Source organism: Pteropus vampyrus, unplaced genomic scaffold (genome assembly GCF_000151845.1).
Source record: "Pteropus vampyrus isolate Shadow unplaced genomic scaffold, Pvam_2.0 Scaffold715, whole genome shotgun sequence".
NCBI lineage: Eukaryota > Metazoa > Chordata > Mammalia > Chiroptera > Pteropodidae > Pteropus > Pteropus vampyrus.
In genome coordinates, this window is record NW_011889496.1 from 98,571 (window position 1) to 122,348 (window position 23,778).

Consider the following 23,778-nt stretch of genomic DNA (forward strand, 5'->3'; position numbering starts at 1 on the left):
AGGACTTAGTTTCATAGAGCTTTCACAGTCTTAGAGCTGAAAGGACCATAGCTGATAAGCCTCATTTCATAGATGAGGAGACAGAGTCTCAGAGAAGGGCAATGACTCCCCTAAGGCTATATATCTAGTTAAGAGCCAAGAATTTTGTTTTTGTATAGCCTGCTCCCCATCACCCCTTTACTCTGACACAATTCCCAATGGTGCTTAATCGAATGAGGTAAGGAAGGGACTGTTCTTTATTTAGCTATTTCTTGTCCCATTATACATATTCAGCTCCACTCTGCACTCTTATAGTAGAAACACATTGTATCTAAGCATAACATACATTCAAATTTACTGAAAGTTACTTGGAACTGAAAAGTAACTTGTATTGGTATAATACAGACTTACACAGTTTTGCAGCTAGAAGGGAAGAGCTCCTAATTTTACAGATGAGAAAACCAAGAAAATGAATTGTGAAGTCAATTGTCTTAAGTTATCCCATTATTAACAAGGCAGTTTAATGTAAAGGTTAGAGGCATGAATTCTCGAGAAAGTAAACCTGGGCTTAAAGTTTTTCCCTCTTCTATTTTAGTTTGTTACTTTGGGAAATTCCTGAATTATCATTTAGTCTTAAATGTATACCTCCTATCCTTTTGTTCTTATATCTTTATAGAACTATGAGAACTATTACCTTATCTGTAACTTTTATTCTATAAAACTCAGCACTATATGCTTATATTCTTTAGAAGAGTTATGGTTCCAGTGAATTTAGGGTAAACAGATCTTTTCTATATGGGACAAAAGGTCGAATGGTACACATACTAGGACAGAGATAAAAAGTTTTTATCTTTCATGACAGCTCTGATTGCTATTTCTTTCATGGAGTGTCATATTCAAATGATCTTCATTTTATTTTGTTCTTTGGATTCCATGTATAAGTGGGTTGGGGGACTGGGTTTCTTAAGCATTCTCTGGCTTTATACTTGGACAAGTACAGTTTCTCCCTTCTATCTTTTTATTAAAGTTAAATTTATATGAGAAATAACTCTTGTCCTCAACATATTTGCCTCTCATTCTTCAAGTAACAGTTTCCTTTTATTTTTTCATCTTGTGTCAGGATACACAGAACTTGAAAAGCCGGGTTCAAAAGCAGCAAGTATTTGAAAAAGAATTGGCAGCTAATAAGATCCTACTCAATAACCTAAAGAAAACTGGCCAGGAGATGACTGAAGGAGGCCACTATGCCTCTGACAGTGTGGCTGCTCGTGTTAGTGAAGTTGAAAGCCTCTGGAAGGAATTGCTGGAGGCTACAGCACAGAAAGGTTAGAAAAAGAGGTTTTATTGAAAGGCTAATGCCTAAATTCTGAAACCTAACATTTTCATCTTTACCATCTTGAATTTACCTGGTGACCTCTATGAGAAGAGATGCTATTCATTTTCTTCTCTGTTTTTTCTTTAATGGTCAAGAAATTTTAAATTCATCACACCATATATTTATACAATTTTATGTTTTCTTCATGTATGTAGATTTTTAAAACTAAAACTACTTTTTTTCCCATTTTTTCACATTTTTTAATTTTTTTTTTTGAAAATACTTCAGGAACCATGAATTCTATATTGTCCATACACCTTAAACTACTGTCCTTAAATTCAGATTTACATATTTTAGTTCTCTAGACATGACAAGATATTATAACCCAGGTTAGTAAATTGGACATTAAAAGACTGTCGGTACCACATGTAACGTTCCTATAATATTTTGTTTTTATAAATAGGGCTTAATGACTTGTTGCTTTTTTCACCTATCTTAAAGTTTTCAGGCTCTGCTGTAGCTCTTTAAAAATGTTTTATGTATCTACTGGAATATCTACATACATATAACCTCACCTCTTACTGTAGACAATCAATTACCATTATTCACACAAATAACGAGGTTCTCTTATTAATATTTTCCCAATATTCTTTTACAGATGATAAACATTATCTGTAGATATGATTCTGCCCTGGTTATAGAAGAGATACTGATTTTATTGGACATCATTTTGATATTTTGGTTTAGGGAAAAAAATCCAACTTGACTGTAACAATAAGAAATCACTAGTACTCCCTACCATTAGGAGATACAGTAATTGCTTTGCAGAAATAATAAAAATAATTGCTATAAAGTCATAGAATAAAGTTTGTCTGAGAACTGTGTGCACAATAAAGATATTTTCTGGAAAAGAAAATTCTGAGGCATGTCTTGTGATGAAGGCCAGGCACTAAGAGGGGGACTAGCGAAGTTCTGAGAACAACATTATAAAAATACACTTCAAAATCTCAAACTGAGAGAACCCCAAGTTTTATACTTCTCTTGGAAAGTGAGGTGTTTGGATTTGAATCTCTTTGAAAAAGAAGTCTTAATAGAGAGCAAGGAATTACATATGAAAATACCCAAGCTGTTTATAATCTAACACATTCACTAGGGAAATGAACTTATTGTTTATATTTGTTTTGAGAATCATACTGTATTCAAAAACAAATACTTTCAAAATCTACATATTTAAGGTAATTTCTTGTGTAATCACAGATATTACAGTTATATTTCCCCCACTGGAATATCAAATTATTATATTGATCCTTAAGTTGATGGAAGGTATGTTATTATATAATGAGGAGCATTTATGGTACCTATCTTATACTTAATGTCTCCTCTCAGGGACCCAGTTGTATGAAGCTAATCAGCAGCTGCAGTTTGAAAATAATGCAGAAGATCTGAAGTGCTGGCTAGTGGATGCAGAGAGGCAGGCTACCTCTGAGGATTACGGGAAAGGCCTAGCTGATGTACAGAATCTACTCAGGAAGCACAGCCTCTTGGAGTCTGGTGTGGCTGCTCGTCAGGTTTGTTGCTAGCTCTTTGACCAGTTGTAGACCATAACACCTGCATATGCTCTAAGCAAATTCATAATAATAAGTAATTATTATTAAAAGAGAAGATCAAGATACTAAACGTAAAAATTCAAAAATTTTAGCTGGTAAGCAACTTCTTCCCAATATTTTCTCTAATCTAGCCATTCTTGTTGCCTGGTATCTCTTGTAAGAATCCCATGGCTGTAGTTCTGGTTTCTCCAATTTCATTGTCACGCTCTATAAGTAGGTTGTCATTTCTGAAATATGGCTTAAAAACTACTTTCCTATAAATAGTTCTCTTAGCTTGATGAAATGATCTTCAATGAGGCAACTCCTCCCACTCCATATCATTGATTTAATTCGATATCCTAACACAGTGAATATGGGAACTGATTCTCTCCATGGTCTCCCCACACCAAACACCCATTTAATTTCTCTCTCAGGATCAGGTAGACATCCTCACAGACTTGGCAACATATTTTGAAGAAACAGGCCATCCTGATGCTGGGGATGTACGGGCAAGGCAAGAGAACCTAGTGTCCCAGTTTGAAGCCCTAAAAGAGCCACTGGCTACCCGGAAGAAGAAGCTCATTGACCTTCTTCGCCTACAACAGATTTGCAGAGACACAGAGGATGAGGAAGCCTGGATCCAAGAAACAGAACCTTCAGCAGCTTCCACTTACCTTGGTTAGTGCAGCCTGAGAAAGCTGAGTCATAAGGAATACCCCAAGGTCTGCAGATTGTTTGAATTTGCACTCAGATTTCTCTCCTACACTCATAAAAATGTTTTCAATCTTCCGTAAGAAGATTTTAAAAAAACCTCATAATTAAAAGTTTACCTTCTAAACCCAGAAGTGGACAGGGCCATGAAATTAAAGCCTCTGGAAAGAGCTAGACTGCTCAGATTTTTGCTACTTGCTTTAACGTAAGTTATTGCCAAGGTCCTTGGCTGAGCAGCCATGGTTAGTGTCTGAGGTACCAAGAGGTTTGTCTATATTGTCAGGGGATCCCTTTTATTTTCTTCTAATTTCCTTCTGTCATAAATATTTGACTCCCTTTACCCCTACTTACCTCCGCCTTTCCCCTCCCCTCTGGTAACCACTAATCCACTGTCTGGGTCTCTGTCACATTTACTTGTTGTTTTCAGTTTTATATACCATAGATAAGTGAAATCATGTGTTTCAACTTTTTCTGTCTGTCTTATTTAGCTTAGCATGATAATCTCAAGATTCATCCATGTTATTGCAAATAGAATTATTTCATCTTTTCTTATGGCTGAGTAATATTCCATTGTATATATGTACCAATCATGTATCAAAGGACACTTTGGTTGCTTTCATGTCTTAGCCACTGTGAATAATGCTGCATTGAACATCAGGGTGCATATATCTTTGCAGATAAATGTTTTCAGTTTGGGGGAGTAAATGCTCAGAAGAGGGATTGCTGGGTCATATGGTAATTATTTGAGAAACCTTCATACTGTTCTCCACAGTGGCTGTACCAATTTGCATTTCCAGCAGCAGTGTATGAGAGTTCCTTTTTCCATACAACCTCTCCAACCCTTATTATTTGTCGTTTTGATGATAGCCATTCTAACAGGTGTGAGTGGTATCTCACTGTGGTTTCGATTTTCATTTCCCTAATAAGTAGTGAAATTGAGCATCCTTTCATGTGTCTGTGGACCAATTGTATGTCTTCTTGGGAGAATTGTCTATTCTGGTCCTCTGCCCATTTCTTAATTAGATTTGCTGTTGTTGTTGTTAAGTTGTATATATTTTGGATATTAAGCCCTTGTCGGAGACGTTGTTCACAGTTATATTCTCTCATTTGGATGATTGTCTTTTTGTCTTGTTAATGATTTTATTTACTGTGCAGAAGGATTTTAGTTTTATATAGTCTCATTCATTATTTTTGCTTTTACTTCCTTTGCCTTTAAGGTCAGTTTTATAAAATCTTTTCTAAGTCCAAAGTCCATGAGTTAAGTACCTAGATTTTCTTCTAATGGAATATTATTCCAGGTCTTATTATTCAGGCCCTTGATGCATTTGAGTTCATTTTGGTGTATGGTGATAGACAGCAGTATAGTTTTATTTTTTTTTTCATATGGCTTTCTTTTTTTTTTTTTTTTTAGACAAGGCAACCCTTGGTTGACCTCACAGATTACAAGGAACTTGTCAGCTCACAATCCCTTATTTTTTATTTATTCATTTATTATTTTTTTATGCCTACAGCACCTGGTCTTCCTAGGTGGTCTCCCATCCAAATATTAATGAGGCCTGACTCTGCTTAGCTTCCGAGATCAGACAGGATCAGGCTTGTTCAGGTTGGCATGGCCGTAGACAACTTTCCAAATTTCTTAGCACTATTTTTTGAAGAGGCTTTCTTTCTCCATTGTATGTTTTGGCTTCTTTGTTGAAAATAACTTGCCTGTATATTGGGGTTTAGTTCTAAACTTTCAATTCCATTTCATCGATCTGTATGTCTGTTTTTCTGCTAATACCGTACTTCTGTATTATTGTCCTTTGTAGTATAATTTGAACTTAGGCAGAGTGATACCTCTGGCCTTGCTTTCATGCAAATCTGAAGATTTTTTGTTTTATTTCTTTAAAAAATTCCATTGAAATTTTTATTGGAATTCAATTAAATCTACATAATGCTTTAGGTAATATGTCATTTTAACTATGTTGATTCTTCCAATCCGTGAACCCTAATATCTTTCCACTTCTTTGTGTCTTCTTTAATTGATTTTAATACTGTCTCAGTTTGAGTGTATAGTTTTTTCACATACTTTGTTAAGTTTATTTTTAGGTATTTTATTCTTTTTGTCACAATTGTAAAAGGATTTTTTTTTTTTCTGAAAATTCATTGTTAGAGTATAGGATCACTATGGATTTTTGAACTTTGATTTTGTATTCTGAAACTCTTATTGTATTGGTTTATTATTTTAAATAAATTTTAAGTGGATATTTAGGGTTTTCTATATAGAGAATCATGTCATCTGCAAAAAGTGACATTTGATTTCTTCATTTTCTCTTTGAATGTCTTTTCTTTGTTTTTTCTCTCTCTCTCTTTTTTTTTTTTTTTGGCCCAATTGCTCTAGTTAGGCTTTCTAATATTGAATAACGGTGGTGATAGAGGACACCTTTGTCTTGTTCCTGATCTTAGAGTGAAGGTTTTTAGTTTTCACCATTAAGTATGACATTAGCTGAGAGTTTGTCATATATGGTCTTTATTATGTTAAGGTACTTTCCTTCTATACTGATTTTGTTAAGTGTTTTAAACATAAATAGATGTTGTATCTTGTTGAATTCATTTTCTGCATCTAATATGATCATATAATTTTTATTCTTTATTTTGTTTGCGTAATATATCACATTAATGAATTTGCCTATGTCAAACCATCCCTGTGCCCCTGGGGTGAAGCCCACTTGATCATGATGTATAATGTTTTTACTGTGTTGTTATATTAAATTTGCTAGTATTTTGTTTAGGATTTTTACATCTGTGTTTATAAGAAATATTGGTCTATAGTTTTCTTTTTGTGTGTGTTATCTTTACCAGGTTTTTGTATCAGGGTAATGACCAGAGGGCTCCCTTTTCTAACTATATGGGCTATAGTAGCAGATAAAGTACACATTTTCTTCATTTGGAAGCTATTAGTTCATTATGTCAGTACCAGGACACTTGTATTGAAATATAAATACAATGCATATTTACTATGCATTTACTGGAAACAACTATGAGAGGATGGACAATGGTGACAGTGGAGGACTAGTCTGGGAAAACTTCCTAGAAGAGAAAAGATCTCTTTGAAGGGTGGATGGGCATAGACATTTTCTAGAAAGACATTTAGTGTGAAGTATAGAGAAGGAAATTTTGGAGAAAAGAGAGATAAAGTGTGATAGGGAGACAGGAAAGATGAACTGGGGATCTTAGAAAATGGAAGAAATAAACAATATGTATTTATTATGTGCATGTTAATGTTAAGCAATGAATGAGGCACTTTATTAAGTAATTTTTTGTCCATACCAACAAAACTTTTATAAGTAATTTATAAGTAATTTTTGTCCATACCAACAAAACTTCAAAGCTAGTAACATTGTGCCACTTTTATGGTGGAAAAAACCCTAAGTTTAGAGAATTTAATAACTTCCTAAGATGTGGAAATGAGAAGTGGAAGATACTGATTCTTATACCACAGTATTCTGAAATAAAATTGGTTGCATAATATTAGAAGTTTCAGTTGTAGAGTTACTTGCCTTTCTACCTATCTTTCAAAGAGAATAATGATTTATTTATTATTTTTTTGTCCAAAAATGAATTGAATTTTCTTAGTATAAGGAGGCAAGGAGAAAAACAAAGCTAAGCAGAGTAAAATCAGACAAATGCTACAAATTTCAGGAAGCCCATGTAATGATTAAAATCTCAAAGGAAAGAACTTGTAGCTCCAAGGGTTACAGGAGTAGAGTTACTTTACACTAGAACAATACAATACCTTGAAATTATTTTTCTCTGTAGGAAAAGACCTGATTGCCTCCAAGAATCTTCTGAATAGACACAAAGTCATCCAGGCTGACATTGCCAGCCATGAGCTACACATACGGGTGATAACAGAGAGGGGAAACAAAATGGTAGAGGAAGGTATGTATGACTCGGATCGGATTGAACAATAATCTTTTTGCCAAATTTATAAGGAAAGTCTGTTCAACCTTAGGGCCTCAAGGGAATTTAAAGATATCTGATTCACCTTCTCATCCAATGCAGAAATTTCCCTTTGGCATTTCTGATAGATACACTGTTTGTATATTCTAATAATAGGAAACTACCTACCTCATTAGCTGGTCATTTCTATTCTTTTTTATAGGGCCAAAATTATTAAAATAATTATCCTATTAATCAATGTGATTTTCTGTAGAAGTTACAGATTTCAGAATTTAAGTTACAAAACTCAATAACATAAATCAGATGCTTTTCCCATATGGGAACTTCAAAACCTGTAAAGACATGTCTTAGATTCCTAATATTTTACAGTCTTTATTGTTAACAGCACAATTTCTTTAGATAGTCTCAATGTCTCTCTTCCTCCTGGTCTCCCATCTTCAGAAATCCCTACTGCTTAAATATAATGTTCAGAATCAAACATCGTATACAAGGTGATTTAAAAGTAAATTACTTATAGCCAGTATCAAACTATCAAAAGTATGGTTTAAAATTCAGATTGCTGAACAAACGTTCAGATCTTAATTGAATGATTCGAACCTAAATATGTTTATTTGGGATTCCTATTTTACTATAGGGACTCTTTTTTTCTTGAAATCTCTAGCTGTAATTGTGGATTTTATCTATTGTTCTTTTCAATTCTATCATTTTTGTTTCATGTATTTTGATGCCCTATTATTGCATGCATACACATTTAGGCTTGTTATGTCTTCTTGATGCATTTAAATCTTTAGCATGATTTAGTTCTCTTTTAACATGATATAGTCCTCTTTATCCATGATGATACCCTGAATGTTACATTGTGCAACTATAACATAGCCATTCTGTCTTTGATTCATGTTTGTGCAATATGTATTTTTTCATCTTTTTGCTTGTATTCTGTTTTTGTTCGTTTGTTTGTTTTTGATTTTTTTTTTTTTTTGGTTAAAGCAGATTTCTTATAGAAAGCATATAGTTAGACTTTGTTTTTATTTTATGCGATCTGGTAATCTCTCCCTTTTAATTTGAGCATTGAGACAATTTACATTTAAAGCATTTATCAATATAGGTAAGTTTAAATCTAACATTTTGCTATTTGTTTTCTCTTTGTCCATTAGTTTCTGCTTTCTTCAGATTAATTGTATATTATAATTTCATTTTAATTCCATATTTGTTTATCAGCTATAGTTCTGTGGTGTGTATGTGTACATGCATGCATACATATGTTGTTTCTATGATAGTGATTCTCTAATTTTTGTTTTGTGGTTTTCATAATGCTAATAAGATGTAATTTGCCTATTTCACACTCAGTCTTTTATAAGTGTACAGCAAAGTCTTCTGGAGTCTATATGATGTGTGATAAGGCCATTGCTCTAATGGTTATGAAATATATACATGTGTATTCATTTTAAATTTTTCTGTTTTGACTTTAAATATGATAACTATCCATAGATATTACCATGTAAGCAAAGCTTAAAGGGGTTCCCAATAATTTATAAAATTATAAAGCTATTTTTGGAGGAAAAATTTAAGAGCAATCAGTCTAATACTCTGGGGGACCTTTCTACATAGCTTCAAAGCTCTATCTCTGTGTAGCACCTTTCTTTTCAGTATTCTGTTCCACAGACTGTAGCTGTATTGTCTTCTTCCAACCATGATATCTGTCTCCTCACCTCAATGTGACTGCTAGTTCTGCAGTTCTTAGCACTACAGCCTAGAAACTGTGCCAGGCATAAACTGTGGCTATCATAGGACATACCTCTTTTTTTTCCCCCCTTTTCTCAAAAGTCACAATTTTCTACCTATTGTCTGAAAATCATTGCACCTTACAATTCTGTTATCTAGTTGCTTAGGGGCGGAGAACAATTTCTATAGTACAAAGGACTTTATGGGAAGAAATGAAAATCTGCTGAATTTTCTGTTTAGTCTAGAGAATACATGTTTTTGGAATTTGGAGCAGTACCTACTTGTAGGTATTTTGCTTTCATGTCTGTATAACATAGAATGTAACACCCAATTAACCACCATACAGACACACCTACACCACCAAATATACACCCCCTATCCACACTTAGCATCTATACTGATGCTTAATCTCACCTATGGCATTCCAATTCCCCGATGAAACTTAGGTAAAATGTCACACTGAGTACATGCAGCATCATCCTCATGCCTCTCTTTCTCTCTTCCAGGTCTTCAAAAGAATTGAAGTGTAGTAAACATTAATGAGGGTAACACTCACTTTTTCTATAACTACTCCATAGGACACTTTGCTGCAAAAGATGTGGCCTCTAGGGTCAAGAGTTTGAATGAGAATATGGAGTCTCTTCAGGCTCGAGCTGCTAGACGGCAAAATGATCTTGAGGCTAATGTCCAGTTCCAGCAGTACTTGGCTGATTTGCATGAAGCAGAAGCATGGATTAGAGAGAAGGAACCTATTGTAGAAAACACTAACTATGGGGCTGATGAAGAAGCAGCTGGGGTAAGGCAAAATTGGTGATGGACATTGTCTAGTATTCACCAAATAGTACCATATTAGATTGTGGGACAGTTACAGGTTCTGTTAGATTATTTGGAGGTTCCAGAATGATAGCCTTTGGACTTCATTTGCTAGAATACCTTCAGAGCTGGCAGAGATCCAAAAATACATTTTCCTAATCCCACTAAAACCCATAGATTCCCTAGAGATTATCTAAACTCAGAAAGGCATGACCAGAGATCCATACCTGTCTTGGTCCCATCTTAAACTTCCCAGAATAAACTTGAGATTTCACAAACCAGCCATGGTTTTAAGATACAGTTATCTTAAATACTTTAATAAAATAAAATCAGGCAGACATATCGGAGCAAGAAGAAAATCAAAGGTTATATTATCTTTTATATCTATTTCTTTGTTTTATTTGTTGTCCTGTGGGAATACAGTAGAGTATTTCACAAACTTTCAGCACTAGAAATAATTGAAATGAGTATCTAAAGTTACTCTGTTTCATCCTACAAAGTAACACTATCAGCAGCACCCTCTTTCAGCTGCAATGGGTGTTCCTAAAATGTTCGTGCACTTTTCACTTCGTATTGAGTGAAACAAATATACTGAAATTGTTATTAATTTTTTAACTCCTATTTTCTTGATACTTAAAATTTAGGGTTAAGTCTACATTAAATAGAAAGTGTCTTTCCAGGATGTTAGGAGAAACAGAAAAACTTAAAATTATGCTTGAAACCTTTCCCCCAAGATGCTTACTGTTCTTTCTGTTTTGCTTCCAATAATCTTTCCATCAACAAATCCAGGCTCTTCTAAAGAAGCATGAGGCCTTCCTAGTGGATCTTAATGCATTTGGAAAAAGTATGCAAGCTCTACGAGATCAGGCAGAAGTCTGCCAGGTAAGAAAAACTTAGAGATGACAAGAATCATGATTTTCACAACAGAGGAAAATAAATTCTCTTTATTACTTTTTTTTTTCTGTAACCCAGGAAACAATCACAAAGAAAATAATAAGTTCTATAATTCTTATATGCCAGATTGTAGCATCTTTGTACATCTACAGAAGTTTAGTCCACAAGAATTTCTAGATAAGTGTTGTATTTTGGTTTCCTCTTTTCTTCCTTTTATACTTTCAATTTTCTTTAACATTTCATTTAATTGCATTTCTCCTTCTTGATAGATATGTAGTTATTGCCATATTGTTCTTCACATTTTTTATCTTTTTCCTCTTCCCCCTCTTTCTCTTCCTACTTCTCCTCCTCCTCCTCCTCCTCCTCCTTTTTCTTCTAGAAATCTGTTTAACATTTCTCGTTATATTGGTTTGGTGGTAATAAACTCCTTTAGCTTTGTCTTATCTGGGAAGCTCTTTATCTATCCTTCATTTTTAAATGATAACTTTACTGGGAAGAGTAATCTTGCTTGTAGGTCCTTGCTTTTTATCACTTTGAATATTTTGTGCTAATCCCTCTGGCCTTAAAATTTCTGTTGATAAGTCAGCTGACAGTTTTATGGGAGCTCCCTTGTAGGTAACTGCTTTTCTCTTGCTGCTTTTAAATTCTTCGTCTTTATTAACCTTTGACATTTTAATTACAATGTGTCTTGTTGGGGGCCTGGGTTAATTTTGTTTGTAACTCTCTGTACTTCCTGGGTTTTTATGACTATTTTCTTTCAGGTTAGGAAAGTTTTCCATCATTATTTCTTGAAATAGGTTTTCAGTCCTGTTATTTCTTTCTTTTCTCCTTATAACATGAATGTTGTTCACCTATAACATGAATGTTGTTACACCTGATGTCTCAGAGGCCTCTTAAACTTTCCTTTTTAATTTCTTTTTTTTTATTTCACTGTTTTAATTGAGTGTTTTCTGCCACTTTATCTTCCAAATAGCTGATTCAACTTGATCCTCTGCTTTATTTAATCTACTTTCGATTCCTCTAATATATTTTTATTTCAATTTAGTATTATTCATTTCTGACTGGTTCTCTCTCCATGTTTATGTTTTTATCTCTTTCTTGAAGTTCTCACTTACATCAATGAACATCCTTATTACCAGTGTTTTGAACTCTGCATCTGGTAGATTGTTTGTCTTCATCTTGTTTAGTTCTTTTTCTGGAACTTTATTCCGTTCTTCAATTTAGGATATGTTTTTTTCTCTCTCCATTTTGGCTGCCTGCCTGTGTTTGTTTCTATGTAGTAGGTAAGGTTGCTATGTCTCCCGGTCTTATGTAGTGTGGCCTTATGTAGTAGGTGTTCTATAGGGCCCAGTGGTGCAATCTCCTTGGTCAACCGGGCCAGGTGTTCCAGGTGTGTCCCTTCTGTGGGGTGTGTGTGCTCTCCTATTGTAGTTGAGTCTTGGTTGCTATATGCACAACAATGAGAATGACTGACCCTGAGGCTGAATGATCGTTAGGACTGACCACAGTGGAGGACCTACTGTGCAGGTGCTGACCCTAAAGAGTTGGATTTACTTTAGCAACACTTGGGTGCCTGATCAGTCTGCTCTCTGGATATGTCATTTGTGGAGGTGGTTGTGTGGTACTCTGATGGTCAGCTTCGGACCACCAGGTATATTGGTTCTGGGGCCCTTGGGAGGGGCTCTGGTGCAGGCCAAGTCCAGCCACTACCTGAACCCTGCCTGAGAGCACTTAGTATAAGGTACAAAGTGATCTGCAGATGGTTGCCACCTGTGCTGTGCTTAGGGTGCCTGGGAGAGGCTCAGCTGTGAACCATGGTTGGTGGCTGATAATGGAAGGCTTGGAGCTGCTTAGCAAGAGATAAGGGGCATGCTGAGATCAGATGCTGCTTGTTTGAGGCTTGTGAACATTTGAGAGATTTTAGGAACGTCTTTAGATGAGACAAGAGCAGGCTGTTTGTATGGAAAAGCCAATGTAAGTGGCTTGAGTCGGCCTGCAGGTTGTGTAAAGTGGGGTCTCAGGGAATCACTAGGGAAGGGTGAATGGGATGAAAAGTGTTAGCCAGGTTATTGGGATCTCAGATATGGTGCCTGCTGATGAGGCAGACTGGGTCATGGGAGGGCTTAACAAAAGAATAATGGATTCAGCCTGCATTTCTGTCTAGGAGGAAGCTGTTCCTCTAACCCTTCCCGTGAAGCTCGACAATTTAGTTCCTCCCTGTGTATTTGTAGCACTTTTTCAGCTGCTGCCCCAGTGCTGGAGATCAGAGCAAGAGAGTCCCTCAGAGAGTAAGTTTGTGCATGAGTTCTTTAAGAGGAATGCCTGAAACACCAGCAGCCTTTGGTCTCACTTGGCAACATCTATGCTGGTTTCACAGCCAGAAGTGATGGGGACTTCTTTCCCTGGCACTGGAACCCCAGGCTGAGGAGCCTTGTGTGGGGATAGGACTCTTCAATCCTCAGGGGGTTACCTCTCCACACAAGATATCTCTCCCAATTTTTAACTGCCACACATGGGTTTGGGACCAGCCTGTGTCACATTCTCCTCTCCTACAAGTCTCATTTTGGCTTCTTTTGCATGTCCTTAGTTGTAAAATTTCTGTTCAGCTAGACGTCAGGTGATTCTTCATGATGGTCGTTATGTAGTTTAGTTGTAATTTTGAGGTGGGAGGAGGTGAGCACAGCCTTAACTACGCCGCCATCTTAACCAGAAACCCTTATTTTCTTTCTTCCTTCCTTTCCTTCCTTCCATCCTTAGTTTTTAAACCAACGTTTATTAAATATTTACCATGTGCAAACATGAATAAAAGTTAATCTTGATTTGTAGGAAAATTATGGTCTGTCAGGGTTTCAGATATTTAAACAAGTAAGTGCATATAATAGATATATGAACAGGAAAAGTGATTTCAAAAGGAGTATTTCATTTTCTTGAAATAAGAGCATTGAAATATTCAAAACTGACTTATTGTTAACAAAAAAAGGTGGTTTACTGTGCAGACAAGGAGGAGAAGAACCTATCTAGTCAATAAGCTATGAGAGCAAATAAACCAGAGCACAAAATAATCAAGTGTATTTGCAAGATAAGAAATGCAAATGGTTGAGAATGTGAGAACGGTTAGGATGCAAGGTGAAAAGGGGTGTTCTGAAGAGTGATGAAGCTAGAAACAACTAAATGATATAAGCATCTCCTGTGTGAAGTAGAAGAGGGAAAAAAAGAAAAAAAATACATTCATGGAATTCTTTCTACTGAGAAAGAATTCTCTGAATTCATATATTGGGAGTAGACAAAAGACATAGACTCACAATGTCAAATCAATATACATTGGCAAAGCTTCAATGTTGTGCCTTCACCAAGCGTTGCACAATGGCTGCCTAAAAAATAACAGATGGGTTTAAACATTGCATGTTATGAGGAAACATAGTACTTGAAGAACATAAAATCAGTGAAATCTGTAAGGGGAGGTACATCTTCAGCTCCAGTCTGAAGGTATAGGTCATTATGTATGGAGGGGGTGATGTTCTATTTTGTTAAATCTCTCAGAGATATGATATTTGCAGAAAGTAAAATTTAGAGGCTACCTTAAAAACAAGTTGCCTGCTAAAGAGAGATACAAGATATTTTATCTAAGTTCATGTTCTCAATTTTTAAGATTCTGTGGCCTTTTTTGTGTTTTAGATAATCCATGTCTAAAAAGAAAATTCACAGTTTCTTTATACAATAATTTATAGGTCAAGGAGTTGGAAAGATTATTAGTGGAGGCCCAGTAAATGGAGAAGGTGATGAGAAATAGGGTCTTTAACTTTCTCAAACAATATTCTGAAATGTTGATGTGTATAATCCTTTATTACTTGCTTTGAGAACTGATGACTTAGAGACTTTAATATTTTTCCAACAAACTACATACTCATTTGCTCACTCTGTGTTCATATTGCCCAGGCTACCTGTCCTCTGAGAAGTGTTAGGGTGGAGCAATATCTCTGAAAATGGCATGTGATGATTTCTCAGTTATTGGCAGCCATGCAAGAGATTCTAGCTAGAGGCTCCTCTCACCTCTCAGGCCCAAGGACAGCCTCCCACTGTTAGGTTCTACAGAGAGATATTTCCAATGGGTGACTTACATGGTCTACTTCCTGTTTTTGTTTAGCAACAACAGGCTGCACCAGTGGAGAGAGTGGCTCGAGAAGAGAGAGTTGTGGCTTTATATGACTTCCAAGCCCGCAGCCCCCGAGAAGTCACGTTGAAGAAAGATGATGTCTTAACTCTGCTCAGTTCCATCAACAAGGTGAATGCCCCATCAAATCTTTTCTCCATCAACAAAATGGTTCTTCCAAAGTCATTTCCCAAACTTGCCAGATATCCAACATTTTTCTGTTGTCTCTCTTAAATAACCATAATTTATTGAAAGTACCTTTCCTCCAGATATTGTCTAGGATGTTTTACCTATTTGAATTAGAATATTAATTACAGTTAACAAAACGAATATTCAAAGATCTTAAGTAATTACCCCATAACATACAAGCTATGAATGGCTGTTCTGTAATATTTAGATATATTACAGGATTAAATTGTCCCTTTCTTTGATCTCTTTACTTGTTTCTCTTCTGTGCCAATATTCCTAGTGATGAAACAATTGTAGTTAGGCTTAGGAGGAGGGTGATTGAAGAGAAGTCTTTGTCAACCTGGTTATCTTTGGATCTTATTCCTGTAAGAATGGTGACAAAATATTGAGTACAATTTTAAATATGTATTTTTATAAGAGCTCAAGTAATTTTTTTTATATTCTAATACTTAACCTCCTAAATAATTAGGAAGAGAAGAAGAGAGTTTGAAATATTGTTACTCTGAGAGGAAGGAAAATTTTAGAGAGGCTAGATGTTTCATTATTAAATAAGTTGTGTACCAATCCCTCTTTCTCTTTGCTTAGTCTTCTTCATTTCACATTATTCTCTGAAGAGATTAAATCCAAAGTGCTTATCACTGCTCCACACCCAAACACCACATTATTCTCTGAAGAGATTAAATCCAAAGTGCTTATCACTGCTCCACACCCAAACACTCTCTGGGGATAAAGGTGACAATTAAGTATATAGTATTCACATAAGTGAATTTCAGGGCAACACAATTTTTAGGAGTTCTGGGAGAGGGATAAGGTGAGAGTTCTTGTACAATATTGTCATACACAGGCGTTCTACTACTAACAAGCCCAGTTTGATTCAGACTTCGTGGGTTTTGTTTGTTTGTTTGTTTTCTTTTTTATTTCTTGTGGACAAAATGCCCCAGAGGAGAACTATTTTTAGTTTTTGCAAACCTTGTCAAAGTTAAAGGTCTAACATCAGCTATGTCAGATTCCTTGATTTTAGAGGCTTATCTATGAAATTCCTGCAACTCCATATTTATGTTCTTTGTAATACTTGAAAATTATATGTCCCCAATAAGTGATGGGTTTGCTTTTCTTGGCTATCAGCCTGTGGCTGTGCTTAGAGACTGAGGAGAGTTGAAGCCTCTCTTATTTGTGGTTTTTCCAAGAACTAAAGAAAGAGTTGGGATCTGTTCTCCCTCAGGACTGGTGGAAGGTGGAAGCTGATGATCACCAGGGTTTTGTGCCTGCTGTCTACATCAGGAAACTGGCCCATGATGAGTTTCCTATGCTTCCACAGCAGCGGCGAGAAGAACCAGTCAACATCACTGAGTGCCAGGAACAGATTGAGAACCAGTAAGTTCTTGAGCCTGGAGAACTGGACAGGTGTTTGGCCAAACATTTCCTATTAGCCAGAGTCACTTCTCATGACTGCATCTGTTAGTTTAAAGATGCCTTGAAAATTCATAAGTATTAAGAGCTGAAAGTAAACTTAGAGTCCTTTAAATATTTTAGTTTTTATATAAGGAAAGGGAGGCCAAGTACCATTAAGTTAATCACCCAAGGTTAACAGTTAATACAGTCATGTCTTCGGACTCCCTGCTCAGCATTCTTTCAAGGTTATCTAAAGGTCTTCTGACTTTCATATGAATTTTGTTTGCTATGCTAGGCTGCTTCATATCCAGTTGTCAGCAGGCATGCCAAAATTTCTGTAGAAATTTTTTTGGATGTTGCCAGTCACACTATTGGAACATTGACATTTTTATTATTTTTAAATGGAACATTCTGGGTTTGTCTCTCTGCTCTTAATGCTATTTTTCTTCTACCTTTATTTTCTCCTCTCCTTTCGTGTACTTCTTTTGATTTCTCTCTCTCTCTCTCTCTCTCTCTCTCTCTCTCTCGCGCGCGCGCTCTCTCTCTCTCTTTGTCTCTTTCATTCTCTTTCTCACCCTACCTCTACTCTTCTTTGTTTTCTCCCTCCGTTATTGCATGTTTCCTATTCTCTTCATTTATCCACCTAGGTACCACTCCCTTCTTGATCAAGCAGAAGAACGTAGGCGTTGTCTATTGCAATGTTACAATGAGTTTTTGCTGGCCTATGAGGCAGAAGACATGCTGGACTGGATCCGAGATAAAAAAGCAGAAAACACTGGGGTAGATCTAGATGATGTTTGGGAGCTGCAAAAAAAGTTTGATGAGTTCCAAACGGTGAGAAAGAGGGACTGCTTCCATTAGACAGTTTTTTGAGATTATCGTTGTTTCCTTTCATCTCACATCTCCTAAGTAAGTCTTTAATTTCACATTTGTTAAATATCCTCCCCAAAGCCACTGAGAGTTCCAAATTTTACAACTTTCTTTGGGTATTGTAGGTTCAAGGAAAATTCAGAGGGAAGTAGCTACCTTAATTTTGCAGCCTGCAGTTTCTGCTACCTCCAAGTCTTGCAGGGAGTGCTGTTCTCCCTGAATTCTTCAAAACTTGCTCTATATTATACTGTGTTCCTGATGCCCAGATTGAGATGTGATGTTTTTGGACTCTGTGAAAAGTCTAATTTGGGGGCAGAAGTTGTGTGGGAAGATGGGAAGAACAACCTGACTTTACAACTAGACAGTTTCTAAGTTTCTGCCTACATAAAACCTTTCCATTCTCCTTTATTCTGACTCATTTTATTATTTTAATTAATGATGAGCATAGCCCCCCTTTTTTTCTACTGGTAGTTTCCATATGGAATTCAAAGTGTTGTAAATAGATTAGATAGATAGATGACAGAGAGAGAGAGAGAGAGAGAGAGAGAGAGAGAGAGCGAGAGAGCGAGCAAGATATTATATTTTATTTTGGGGGACTATATAAAGAGAAAAGTGAAAGAAAAGGAAAGAAGTAAAACTATAAAAAGAACACCAGGAATGACATTTTCATGGAAAAACTTATTGAAAGGTTATTGTATAATGCAATGAACAATATTGTCACTGTAGACATTGTGATGAGCTTCCTAGAGTTGTTTCTTACAGCATACTTTAATATAAGCAGGTTGCAACTCTGTTAAGGAAATTTTGTAAAAGGTGGAGAAGTTTATATCAGTAGGAAGAATATTATATGTCTCAAATATAGATTCCTTTGTTGGTGTTATTTAATTTAGGAAAAACATTCATGTGTTAGCACCCCACTGTTCTAATAATAGAAGTTTTATAGAATGTTTTAAATGTCTTATAGGGAAAGGCTTTCTAACTATGAATTAAAATTCAGGTTCACTAAATGCACTAAAAGAAAAAATTGATAAATCTAATTAAAACAAAATAAAACTGTGATTTTTGCATGACAAATATCACCATAAACAAAGTTATGAGACAATCAACACATTGGGAGGAAATATTTGCAAGACATATTACAGATAAAGGGCTAATATGCCAGTATGTAAGTAACTTAAATTTAAGGAAAGAAATAACAAAGAAAAACTGACAAAAGGTAATAACAGGTGTGTGTGTGTGTGTGTGTGTGTGTGTGTGTGTGTGTGTGTGTGTGTGTGTGTAATCTAGGCAAATGATTGTACTCCATGCTTCAGATACACACTAGCCAAGTTTTGACAGTCACGGGTGTCAGGGAATATTAAAGGTATTCTTAGTGACAGATTGGAGGAAGGCAGCTCGTTGTACATTGAAGAGAAGGTTAGAAATATGTTTTAATACTTAGCCAAGTTAAGGCAAAGATGAGCAGGCAAGTATGAAAGATTCTCAAAAAGGAGATTTACACAGCTTTGGGAAAATTTTCTCACCTAGGATTTGAAAACCAATGAACCTCGACTGAGGGACATCAACAAGGTGGCTGATGATCTTCTATTTGAAGAGCTTTTAACACCAGAAGGAGCTCAGATACAGCAGGTAACTAAGATTCTTTTTATTTTTCTTCACTACCAGGTTGAACTTTAGGAGTCATTATTTCACTTAAATATACTCAACTTTATATTCCACAGATCAGCTAGGACATGCATAAAGTAATGAAAGTATAGAGTTGACTATAGAAAAGATAAAAGATAATAGTTCAAATAGTCTAGCCATTTATTCTAATCTGAAATCTTTAAGTTGCAACTCACCTATCCCCAATCAATACAGACACAAGAAACTCAATGCTCAAATACATGAATACAAAGAAAATGCAGATAAAAGAGCTGTAATAGTAGAGGTAAATCAAAGAAACTTACTGGAAGAGATAAGCCCTGATAAAGTCTGATGAAATAAAGAAAATAATATAAGTCAGTAGAGACCTGATTCAGATTCGGACCTATGGTTCCATAAAATATCTTAATTGATATTAATGGAATGGCTAATCCAGCTCTCTGGGTTGTCATAAACCAGTGAAGATGAGTTCTCTGCTGCTTTTTGTGGTGGTGTATAAGAAGTTAAAATGAAAAAAAAAAAAAAAAGATTGTTCATAAGAACAATTTACTTACCCTCTATAGAAAAAAGAACTCTAAGAGTCTACTTTGTTTTGTCAATTCAGGATGCAGATATTATATTTCTCCTAGAGAAATATAGTAGCTTCAAACTACCAATTCAATATTTTCCACTTATTTTTCAGAAGTTGTAATATAGTCACTGTGGCAACAAACATCAATTGCTACTCTAGGGTCGATAGTTCCACCTGGAAACAACAGTTTGGGAAGAAAAGTGATTCCCTTCTTAATTGCACTGGCATCAATGAGGCCAAAACTCAAGCTACCTAAGAAAGAAAGAAACCTATGCAATTTCTAAGGAAGATAACATAAAAACAACCATGACTTAAACTCTATCTAGTCTTCAGATACCACTGAGTAATCTAAGTCAGCTCCCTAGTTAAAGTCTAGTATGTCTGCCTCTTTTAGGAGCTGAATGCTCGCTGGAGCTCCTTGCAGAGGCTTGCAGAAGAACAGCGTCAGCTGCTGGGCAGTGCCCATGCTGTCCAAATGTTTCACAGGTGAGAATTTTAACCTTAAAAAGTACTGCTGTTCTAGAACACACTTAAAAAATTCCAAGTCTGGTTACTATAATAGAACCATAGCTATTACCATAACCCTTCTTCCTGAGATAAGGATAATAGGAGGTAAGTTTTTTAGTAGTAGACTCTTCATTTGTAGCATAGAATTCTCCCAAACAACAAATTTCAATTTTCAAGTGACTAGGTTGGGCCCTGGCACACAATTAGCTATATATATGACAGTAAACAAAACAAAGTAGAGACAAGAGGTTTAAGTAACTATATTTTGGAACTATAAGTAGATAGAAGAGAATCACAGATATCACAGTTACTTTAACTATTAATTCAACAATTTGTTATGTCTGATTTCCAAATCTGTCTACTCACACATGTAACTAACTGAACAACCAAATAAATGAACAAACATAGAAAATCAAACACCTTTATTGTGTATAAATGTATTTTTAAACATCTGGAGAAGGGAAAACTGAAATGCAGGTGGTTCTGGTTGTTTAGAATGGCTTTAGATGGAATGTCATGAAATATAATAGTTAAGGATGTAGCTCTGCAGTCAGGCTTCCTGGTTCAGACTTAGGCTCTTCCATTTAGCAGTAGTATAGCCTTAAGAAAAATATACTTAGCAACTTTAAGTTTCAGTTTTCTTATACGTAAAATGGCAATGATAATAGTAGCTATGCCTCAAGTAGCTGCTGGGAAAATTAAATGAGCATAAGTTCTAGCATATTAAAAAGGATAATGGCAATAATGATAATGATAGTGGTGGTGATGGTGAGGACTTTCTTATGAGTCTGTCTTTGGTACACATTATTATTCCTAAACTTTTTACTCTCATGTACCAGAGAAGCAGATGACATGAAGGAGCAGATTAAGAAGAAGTGCCAGGCCCTCAGTGCTGCTGACCCTGGCTCAGACCTGTTCAGTGTTCAGGCCCTTCAGCGACAGCATGAGAACTTTGAAAGAGATCTCATACCTCTCAGAGAAAAGGTAAGACATGAACTGCTAAGCTTTTCTAACATTTTCCTCTTCTTATTTTTACCAATGATGTTCTCTTCTGTGCTTTTATTTCCCAGTCTCTATTCCTACATTTCTCTTTATATTACTTCATGTTTATTCTAGTAACCTAGAACAAGGCCACTAAAAGAACCTGCCCTAGGACCATTAACATGAAGGAAAAACATATTGGAAACATATTCACATATTATGTTAACTTCCTATTGTTCACATGTCTCTTTAATGGGTTCCAAGTGAGCAGAACTTACAGAAGCTAGTTGGAGGCCAGCAGCCTAAGATAAATAGGAAATGGTCATACCCAAGATAGCCAGACCTATGTCTGAGCATGATGCAGTTTCTTGCACAAGTAATTGAATGAGCTTAGTTTTACTTCTACCAATAAATGAACCCTGGAACTTGCCAGATAAACTTTGGGAATAATAAGAATCATCACACAGCATGCATTATCATGCAGGACAAAAAGAAGCACATAAATATCTATATTGGAAAGATCTTTACATTAAAAATCAGGGTCCCTGGGTTCCCTAATGATGCTGCCACTAACCAGCATTCATTTAAGCAAACTTCCCAACAGTCTTCTTTTTTTAAAATGTACACTTGTTTCAGTGTTGACTGCTTTGGGGAGTTATCAAGTGTACCAATAGAGCTGACCTTTTAATTAATAAAGTAGTAAGATGTTCTTGTACCACAATGATGTCTGTTTGAGGACTGAGCATCCCCCAGGGCTCAGGACTTTTTTTGCTGAAGATCAGTTGTGACTCTTGACTAATTATTGGAGCTTTGTACTTCCCCAGGTGATCGTATTGGGAGAGACAGCAGAGCGACTCAATGAGTCCCACCCAGATGCCACTGATGACCTGCAGAGGCAGCGAATGGAGCTGAATGAGGCCTGGAATGACTTGCTGGAGTGTACAGAGGATCGTAAGGAGAACCTAAGTGAAGCCAAGAAATTCTACCTGTTCCTCAGCAAGGCCAGGTAAAGCTCAAAAGGCCACGTGGGTTGGCAATTTCTTGTTTGGCCCTTAAGTAGAGACTCTAGGAACAGTCTGGATATAGATGCTCTTCACTGTTGAGTTTGAAGTATATCTATCTCTATGTCTAGATAGTACCTCTGTTAAGGCACACAAATCTCAAGTTCAATAAAATCTCAAGCCATAAAATATTGAAGTTTGAAGAAATGTGAGGCCACCTAAGCCAATTAAGCTTCTATAGAGTATCTACACTCTTTCAGGGTGCTCTGTCAGGAGTTGTAGGATATGGACATTTTCATTCTGCTGGAAAGACAGAAAAGAATACAGATAGTCCAAAACATGCATCCTAACAAATAGATGGTACTATATACAAACAAAGGCACACAGATAAGAAAGATATGGCATATTCACAAAGTGTGCAGAGATAGCTAGAGCAAAGGTTTTGTATGTCACAGGGGTAAGGAGAAGTAGCAAGAGATAACCTTAGAAATGTTGAGATCAAATTCTAGATAATTATCATTGCCTCGATGAAGAGTCTACATATCACAATTTAGCAAATATACACTTCGTAAACAATTCCCACTTTCTTCCCCATTGTATAAGTCTGCCAGGAGGAATATTTAGAACTGAGAGTCCAGAAAGTAGTAGCTCACAATGTAATACTTTTGAAGAAAAAAGGAGAACTTTTGACAAATGATTGCAGTTGCTCTTGACAACCTCCATCTCAATTCAGCATCTCTGGAAAGCTGTAGTTTTTTATATTTTTATTTTTTAAAGTTATAGTTAATGTACAATATTGTATTAGTTTCAGGTGTACAACACAATGATTAGACATTTATGTAACTTATGAAGTGATCACTCTGAAAAATCCAGTACCCATCAGACACCATACATAGTTATTACAATACTACTGACTATATCCCCCATGCTATACTCTACAACACCATGACTATTTTGTAACTACCAATTTGTACCTCTTAATCCCCTCCACCTTCACCCATCCTCTTACTATCCAATCTGGTAATCATCAAAATGCTCTCTGTATCTATGAACTTGTTTCTGTTGTTTGTTTGTTTATCCTGTTCTCTAGATTCCACATAGGATATTTGTTTTTCTCTATATGACTTACTCCATTTAGCACAATACCCTCTAGGTCCATCCATGTTGTTGCAGATGGCAAGATTTTCATTCTTTTTAATGACTGAGTAATATTCCATATATAATGGAATATTATTAAATATTCAAGTGTCAAGTGACACATTCTGCAGAAAAGAAAAAAGGCTTTATTTCCCAAAAGTACCACTAGTGTGTCATATGATACAAAAATCACACTATTCATCACTTCCACCATCTTCACCCATTGCTCACCACCGCTATTGCTCATGTGATAGAGATTCACAAAACTCTGTAATGAAATGTAGATCCTCCCTCAATCTACTAATTTAGCAGCTACACACCTGCTCCAACTATTCTGCAATGAAAAAGAAGAAGTTATTCTGATATATGTATAT

General features: G+C 35.9%; 1 protein-coding gene, 1 long non-coding RNA gene and 1 pseudogene across 2 annotated transcripts in view; 1 reads left to right on the plus strand and 2 right to left on the minus strand.

Annotated features, from left to right (window-relative positions):
* The window catches only part of SPTA1 (spectrin alpha, erythrocytic 1), an 82,066-nt gene that overhangs the window by 16,145 nt on the left and 42,143 nt on the right, over positions 1–23,778 (plus strand). Inside the window, exons 14-26 of the mRNA XM_023526137.1 lie at positions 1,100–1,304; positions 2,681–2,862; positions 3,315–3,558; positions 7,390–7,512; positions 9,834–10,051; positions 10,858–10,950; positions 15,107–15,244; positions 16,524–16,675; positions 17,341–17,527; positions 19,091–19,192; positions 20,173–20,264; positions 21,125–21,269; positions 22,091–22,272. Of these exons, the coding sequence (XP_023381905.1) occupies positions 1,100–1,304; positions 2,681–2,862; positions 3,315–3,558; positions 7,390–7,512; positions 9,834–10,051; positions 10,858–10,950; positions 15,107–15,244; positions 16,524–16,675; positions 17,341–17,527; positions 19,091–19,192; positions 20,173–20,264; positions 21,125–21,269; positions 22,091–22,272 (2,063 nt within the window). The remainder of the gene's footprint in view (positions 1–1,099; positions 1,305–2,680; positions 2,863–3,314; positions 3,559–7,389; positions 7,513–9,833; positions 10,052–10,857; positions 10,951–15,106; positions 15,245–16,523; positions 16,676–17,340; positions 17,528–19,090; positions 19,193–20,172; positions 20,265–21,124; positions 21,270–22,090; positions 22,273–23,778) is intronic.
* On the minus strand, positions 5,094–5,212 carry LOC111734007 (annotated as a pseudogene).
* LOC111734005 lies at positions 12,925–17,170 on the minus strand. The gene is made up of 3 exons (XR_002778257.1): positions 17,146–17,170; positions 15,081–15,402; positions 12,925–14,333 (listed from the first exon to the last, which is right to left on the minus strand). It is a non-coding gene; the product is annotated as an uncharacterized LOC111734005 (long non-coding RNA).